Raw genomic sequence first — 7,923 nt, 5'->3', positions numbered from 1 at the left:
TTTTTTTACGTATAAATAAAACAAATGTTGAATTAAGAGCGTTACTTTGAGTCTATTTACAGAACTTCATTTCCCGTGATGCAGAGTACATCTTTTGACGGAAATGACGTTGAGCGTCTTCCTTCTTTGTCAAGGGCACTGGAAACTGCATGAAACCTAGCAGCTGTAGTCTGCACGTGTAGCCGTAAACCAGCTTAATAAAGTATCTATTTTGAGCCGGACACTGGTAGAGATGGACGGGTTCGGGTCAGACTTCTCAGCAGGAGGGTCCGGTGGTAAAATTGACACCGGGACCATCATGGAGCAGGTTAAAGTCCAAATAGCGGTGGCTAACGCTCAGGAGCTCCTGCAGGTAAACCAATGGATCTTTGATGCTAAGCTAACAAGATACAGTTAAGCTGTGTGTTACGTGTGATAGCCACTGCAAATATATTTTGATACAGCCGATAATTTGTCAGCTAGTATAGAAAATAATGTTTTGAAATACACACTGGTTTTAATACAAGTTTGCTTGTGTTGCCCACTCCGAATGCCTGCAAGTGTTACAATCACCACTGTTTTTATGCTTCAGAGAATGACTGATAAATGCTTCAAGAAGTGTATAGGAAAGCCTGGAAGCTCATTGGACAATTCTGAACAGGTATGTGTTCTAGAGATGGTCAAAGTTTTTTTTAATTTTTATTTCAACCCTCACCGACTCAGAAGTTTGTATGAACTTTTTGTATTTTTTTGTTTAGCTTAGATGTTGTAGTTATGATTTTGATGTAACCGTGTAGTATCTCCCGTGTGCCTTTGGTTATTTCTATATCTGCTTATGGCACAAGCTAACTAAGCTGATAGGGGGACCGCAAGAGCATAGAAATGATCTCAAAGCGTCAAATTTGTAGTTGATGTTGTTTAAGGTTCATTCTTTAAGCTATGCCTTATGAATATCACATTTCAATAAGTATTTTTTAATTAAACATTCAGAAGGATTTTAAAAAAGTTGCAAATGTAACCATACAGTACATAAAATAATGTAATGTGCAATAATGTACTACGTGCTGTAATTACTACGTGATCATAAATTACAGAGTCACATATTTAATGTTGCTAATTCTTGTCTTATTTTCAATACACATTGTAACAATAAGTTAATTCATTAATTGATTAACCAATGATTCCTGATGTTTCACTGAAACGTTGAAATTCAGATATGACCGTCGGACAAAATGAATCCGAGAAATAACCTTATCTGAATAGTTTATTTGATACATAATAATGCAATAATTAAAAGTTTAGCTTTTTTCCCCTTTGTCATAACTACTGCTGCACGATATTTCAAATAGCAACCTTCATTGCAACATATATATTTCAAAGAGCTGCTTAGATTCAACATTGATAACAATAAATCTTTCTCTGCCCTTTAAAAACAGAACTTAAACAACTCTCTTACAAGATGCTACACCTGTTTTYTTTCTTCTTCATTTTTCCCCCTCTCAGAAATGCATAGCCATGTGCATGGACAGATATATGGACGCCTGGAACACTGTGTCCAGAACATACAACTCCAGGCTGCAGAGAGAACGAGCTCGAATGTGAAAAAAACTCCAAAACTCGCTACCTCCTTCTCTTTGTCGGGTCGCTGCTGCACTGTGAGGACAAGGCACAGTGCAGCACTGGAGCAGATGTACAACGTCGGCAGCACAACACCCCCCTGTCTTGTCACAATTGGACAGATGAGGCCTGTGGACTCTGACCCGTAACAGAATCTTTGTGGACATTTTTACTTTTACTTTTGAGGAAATGTTTGCCAATAAAGTTTAATTATTCCTGTTATATGTAATAAATGCAGTAGCAGATGGAGCAAAGGCTGATGTTTAACTGGGAAAATGATCAGATTGGACAGAAACACTTTGCACCACCTCCTAGAACTTATGCTTTTACACTATAAATCACACATGCCACTCAATATCTATGCATCTTTTTAATTGATTTCCCCTCTAGTTATGCATTTTGCCTGCAGCTACATCCTCCTCAGACGCTCACAAATCTGGCTTAGACTAAGTTGGCTGACAGTTGATGTGTTAATATTATTGGATAAAGCTGGCTAACTCCTTCAGGTGGAGAGGATTTTACCTGAAATCCTGTCTAAGAATGCCACTGGGGCTCTGAGCTAATGCATAAACAAGCAAAACGTATTACCTAGTTGCAATAAACATAATGTGGACCTGTTGGCAACATTAACTGTAACTTTAAAGTCTCACAGCTGACATTCACAGCCCTCCAGCCAGCCTATATCAAGCTACAGCTGAAGAACAAAACAGTTTTGTCTGACATGTTTCCTATGTGTTACTCTAGCTGCTGCCCTTCCACAGTGGTGGGCTTGTTTCAGCCAGGCTCTGCTTCACACAGTCAGGATACAGCACCGTTGTCAGCTCTGTGTGTGTGTAGCTGCTCTGGTGTACGGGGAAGTACAACCCATCTGCATAGTTTGAGTGAGAGAAGCCTGTAAGCACCGACTGCAGAGGATTTGTGTGCAAAAAGAAATTATTTTAATTGGGAAAAAAAATAAATCTGGTTAATCAGGTTTCTTCTCTGTGTCTCAAGTGTGATTGAAAGAACACTACAGGTTTTAAGTATTTAGTCTTAAGTATTTTTTACACACACTTTCTCAAGAAAACCCATCTTTTCTTAAAAATAGGACACTGAAATTCTAAAGAAAGATAAATGAACCTTTAAATGAATGAACAGTGTACACAGTTTATCAACAACATTGAACACCAGCCGAATGTTTGTGCACCCCAGGCCTCTATAACAACCTCAGATAAATTTGTTAGCTTGGCTGGGATAGATGAGTAAAAAGCCTGTAGCATCTTAATCTCACTGAAAACTTATAAAAAATCCAACTTTAAAAAAAAACAAATTACCTCTAAAGATGAGGTATGGAGGCAAACATATTTATGAAATGAGTAAGAACTCCTATAATGTTACTGTACATCCCATTGTTGCACAATCGGGTTGCAATCCAAGTTTGGAGGCCATATAAAATTGTGTTTTGTTCCATTCCTGAGACATTAATATTGTGTAGAAAGGTGCAACTTTGCAGGAATTCAGAACATGTCAGGATGCAGGGATCTCCAGCATCATGCTGCACTGCAATAAGCGGATCCATGATCAGTGATTTTTAATGCTGAGGCTGGTCAGTGTACTCTCAGAAAGCCACACAGTATAAAAATAACACAAACAGCACCTTTACCAGTATTCATACCTATCAAGAAAATAAATAAGTGTAATAAATAACTTTAATCATGCTACTGTTGGTAGTGAGTTACCCACAGCTGATGATTGTTTTGTCAGTACATGCTGAATGGTCCAGGTTAGGCACAGTGTTGCAAACAGCACCCATGACACATAGGTCAGTGTTTTGTTAACTGAGGAAATGTTTAGCTGGCCTTTGGCATGACTTTAGTCCTTGTACAGTATGGGAACGTGGAGAAGACGTATCAGTAAAATCCACTGTTTCTGCAAGTTTTTCTCTACAGTTTTTTTCCCTCCCTCATCAAAAAGGTAGGTGTGTTGATATCCATTTCCTGACAGAGGTCACCCGAGTATAAACCCCTGGAAAACCAGTTCGTCCACATCCGTGTCCCCAGCTGGTCACACCGGCGATAAACCACGGGCCAGAGTTATGGCGGCACGTCAGCGGCCCACCAGAATCCCCCTGGAAACATCAAGAGTTTGGTTATTCAAACCAGAATACAAATTGCCTCATTTTTAGGTCTCTGGTCAATAAAAGGGGAACTTTGGGCTATTTATGGCACCTGACTGCAATTTACAGGTAACACAATGGACATTTGGAAAAGCTAGAGCAATGTTATTATTTTTTTATTTTAAATTCTTTCTTTTTTTTCAATTGAAAAAATAATAGCGGGGTATATATACAATAAGTATGTATTTTTAGTAACCACATTTTTAGCTTTTGTTTTAATTTTAAACTAAATATCCTTTAACATTTGGTCAAACAAGACTCTGAGTCTGAAAGTTGGCAAAATACAGTAAAAATGCTTTTTTGAGATTAAAGCAAACTTTAAGACCAAAGAAATAGCAATCAACTATTATTTTTTCTGTTTTAAAATACCTGAAACTTCTTTTTTTTTACCTCAGCTCAATCTACAATAGGTACAAATAATTTTTTTCTAAACATGTAGGCTATTTTTTTTGTTTTAATAAAAAAAAAAAAAAAAAAAGAAACATTCAGGTTTAGTTCATTTTCGAGCAAGAAAAAAGTATTAAAAACAGCTCTGGAAAAAAAAAAATTACGAGACCACTGTACTGAACCCCAAATGAAAACCTCAGTTATTCCACCAAATATTGATTTCTGAACTCTTCCTGAATTGAAGCATTAGTATTGTTTCTAAATGATTATGAACTTGTTTTCTTTGCATTATTTGAGATCTGAGAGCACTGTATCTTTTTCCTTATTTTGACCATGTCTTATTTTCTGCCAATAAATGCTAAATATTTGCTTGGAATTTCGGAGACATGTCAGTAGTCCATAGAATAAAATAACAATGTTCATTTTACTCAAACATGTACCTATACAGAGTAAAATCAGAGAAACTTATCATTTTAAGTCGTCTCTTAATTTCTTACAGAGCTGTATAATTAACATAACATAATTAAAAATGAAATTATGACCACGTGCCTTGACTAAGGCAGGAATATGTTGAGTTTTTTTTTTTTTTTTTTAAATAAAAGGACAATTTAACAAGGTTAGAAGTGTCTAAGGTGTTTCAAAAAAGCCAACTTTTACCACATTCTTCTTTCTTCTCTAATGTCTTGTGACTTTATTCTGCCATATTTGGGTTTCCAAAGTCCTAGAAACCTTTACASTATGAAGGGAGAGCTTCACTTTGCTCTCACTGAACTACTCAACCACTGTTTAAAAAAGGGCCCAACTTTCCAGCACCCCTGAGAGCTTTCTGTTACTGCCCAGAAACTGCCAAGAGTGGACCACCCAGAAGCTTGGCATAAAAACAGGCACAGATATATTTCTTTTTAAAATGATATCACACGGCGTTTCTTACCAGGCAGGTGTCCCGTCCTCCCTCCATGAATCCGGCACACATCATGCTGGGTGTCAGCACGTTGCTATATGACAGCTGACAGTCTTCCTGATCGATGATGTTCACGGCAGCTTTCTGCAGCAGGTTGGTCAGAGAGCCTGGGGGAAACAATTATCCTTAATGGATTAATATTATTAAAAATTGGTACAAAAACTTCAATGTAGCAAATATGATTGTATTTTGTAGAATAATGAATAGAGATTTCATAAAGAAATACATTGTGAAAAGTGTTATATACACAATCATATTCAATAAATTAGGAGGTGTGTTCTGATGAGGCTCATTTTTCAGATTAAAAGTGTCTTGAGAATCGACAACTTTAATTAAGGCTATCTGTATTAAAAAACTTTTTTTCTTTTTATTCGTTTTATGTAATATTTTAATTTTAAACGATATGCTTTTGTTAACTGTGTGGAAAATCATCATAATTAACAGAATTAATGGCTTTCAAATGTTCAACCGTGTGTAATTAGTTTGCATAATGCATTATTCAATAATATTCCAATTTTCTGAGTCTGAGGAACAATTGTTGTTTTCTTAATATAAAAAAAAATTATAGAATTTTTTCAGCCCTCCTAGGGAAAGTGTAAAAAAACACACTAAAACAAATTACTCTTGTTTCAGTTCATGAAATTTTAGGAACATTAAAGGGTGAAAATGCCACTAATATTTAATAATAATAATAATACAAATAATAATAATAATAATAATAATAATAATAATAATAATAATAATAATAATAATAATAATAATAATAATAATAATAATAATCAAAATATTCAAACCTTTTATCCAATTCATCAAATGGAATATGAGTGAAACTATTTCCGGTTTTAATAATTATTGTGACAAAATCTCATATGGTTAGTAGTAATACCTATTTAAAGTGAAATTACCTCTACATAATAACCACAATATTTATCATAATATCTATAATTTGGACATGCATAACCTTAAATTGTGCTGAGGTGCTTCAAACACCTCCAGACACATAGCTAATTATTTCAAACTTTTGAGGGTTGTTTTTGGTGTTTAAGGTGGCATCACCAGGTATGATTTCAACTTTCACGTAGGATCAGTTTGGTTTAGATTGTTTTTCTTTTCGGATAATTGTAAAAACCATTTTTATGGATATGCAGGAATTTTTTTTATATTAAAATTTGTTTGATTATCAAAAACATGTAACATAAAAACAAAGTTAATGTTTTGTGTGACTCTCACCTCCTTCCTTCATGGATCCCCAGCCTGTGATGTAGCACTCTGAGTTCTCCAGGAAGAGATGCACCGGCGAGGGAAGACACACTGCCTGGATGGTGTAGGACACCGGGGCCGGGACTGCCAKCTCCACCAGAGCCACATCATGGTCCATGTTGGTGCCATTAAAAGCCGGGTGGACGATCACTCTCTGTATGGGAATAACCAGTGCGCCTAACCCAGACCGCAGCACAGACCCGAGGCTTACGGCCCACTCAGTGGGGTTAGAATCACTATGGATGAAAACCATGAAATAAAACTAGTTAGTTAGTTGAGGCCTTTTATTACGATTAAAACATGCTTATTTTACTGKAGATATTTGTACCTGTTAAAACAGTGTGCAGCAGTCAGTAACCACTTCTTGTGAATGAGCGTGGTGCCGCAGCGATGTTGTTTCTGGTGCTGCAGACTGCCAATCCACGGCCACTCTCCCCGCCGAGCCGTGACTCCACCTATGATCCGCTGAACACCCAGCGCAGGACGAACACCACAGTCTGGAGCAAAGACACAGCTCGAGTACCAAGTTGTCGAAACCCAACATTCACTGTGTTTTACGCCCATAGACATTACCACAGTTTTTCTCGTCTGCTTCATTGGGGCAGTCGGGGATTCTGTCACACTCCGGGTTGACTTTACTGATGCACAAACTGGAGCCACATTGGAAGTTCTCACTGCAGTTTGTGGCTGTAATACATAACAGTATTACTGTCATGGGATTATTTGTAATAAGAAATAAATTCCCAGTTTTRATGGCCACATTACCAGATTGAGGGACTCCAGCAGGTTCATCCATTGCCACACCCTGAGGCACTAGGAGGCTCTCAGAGGACTTACTGGTCAAYGGGGCTGGTATTGTTGGAACAAGCTTTACTTGGTCATTGACCAAAGCTGGATCTGTGTATTTTAGAATAAAGTTTCTGAGCTTGGTGATGCGGGCATAAACTCCAGGCCTGTTGACCTGGGCACAACCCACACCCCAGCTCACCACCCCGGCCAGAAAGAACCTCCCGGGGCCGCCCTCGCACACAAGGGGCCCTCCAGAGTCACCCTGCAGGTCAGACACAAGGACATGGGTTTAGCTGAAGGAATCCTGCCGGAAGTTTGTCTAGCTGAGCCACAAAATCTTAAATTGAAATTCYTGAATCTTATGACGTTTTCTTTACAGAGGCTAATAGCCATTGTTAGCCTCTGTAGTTATTAGCCTCAGTGTTCTTATGCAGGACAATTTCCTATATGAAGTTRTCCTTATTAAGATAGAAGATAATTACAACAACTCTATCCATAACATTTGTTTTAGGAATAAATCACCTTTGATCCCAGAGATTTACAATAAATGCTGCAGGASAAAATTGGAAAATTAGAAACTCCACCTTATGTGAGCCTCCACTGACCTGACAGGAGTCCACCTTCCCCTGCAGGAATCCAGCACACATCATTTTGTGAGTAATAGCACCTCTGTACACAGACGACTGATTGCACGCCTTGGAGTCTATGATCTTAACCAACGCTTTTTGCAGCGTGTTGGGGACATGTGCTGAGCAACAGAAGAACACAAATCAAC

The 7,923-nt window shown here is 37.7% G+C and overlaps 2 protein-coding genes across 2 annotated transcripts in view; one reads left to right on the top strand and one right to left on the bottom strand.

The window, feature by feature from the left end:
* Window positions 1-117: 117 nt before the first annotated feature.
* timm13 (translocase of inner mitochondrial membrane 13 homolog (yeast)) lies at window positions 118-2,567 on the top strand. Its single transcript, XM_008407958.2, has 3 exons — window positions 118-352; window positions 572-640; window positions 1,483-2,567. Exons 1-3 carry the CDS (start codon window positions 233-235, stop codon window positions 1,579-1,581), a joined length of 288 nt encoding a protein of 95 aa, XP_008406180.1. The 5' UTR covers window positions 118-232; the 3' UTR covers window positions 1,582-2,567.
* The window catches only part of tmprss9 (transmembrane serine protease 9), a 9,975-nt gene continuing 3,956 nt past the window's right edge, over window positions 1,905-7,923 (bottom strand). The window contains exons 3-9 of the mRNA XM_008408113.1: window positions 7,754-7,896; window positions 7,125-7,410; window positions 6,933-7,046; window positions 6,688-6,856; window positions 6,330-6,595; window positions 5,070-5,206; window positions 1,905-3,703 (exon numbers count right to left, since the gene is read on the bottom strand). Of these exons, the coding sequence (XP_008406335.1) occupies window positions 3,542-3,703; window positions 5,070-5,206; window positions 6,330-6,595; window positions 6,688-6,856; window positions 6,933-7,046; window positions 7,125-7,410; window positions 7,754-7,896 (1,277 nt within the window). The 3' untranslated portion in view covers window positions 1,905-3,541. The remainder of the gene's footprint in view (window positions 3,704-5,069; window positions 5,207-6,329; window positions 6,596-6,687; window positions 6,857-6,932; window positions 7,047-7,124; window positions 7,411-7,753; window positions 7,897-7,923) is intronic.

The sequence above is a fragment of the Poecilia reticulata genome, linkage group LG4 (assembly GCF_000633615.1).
Source record: "Poecilia reticulata strain Guanapo linkage group LG4, Guppy_female_1.0+MT, whole genome shotgun sequence".
NCBI classification, from domain to species: domain Eukaryota; kingdom Metazoa; phylum Chordata; class Actinopteri; order Cyprinodontiformes; family Poeciliidae; genus Poecilia; species Poecilia reticulata.
Note: the sequence above shows the minus strand (reverse complement) of the source record. Positions and strands in the feature narration are given on the sequence as shown.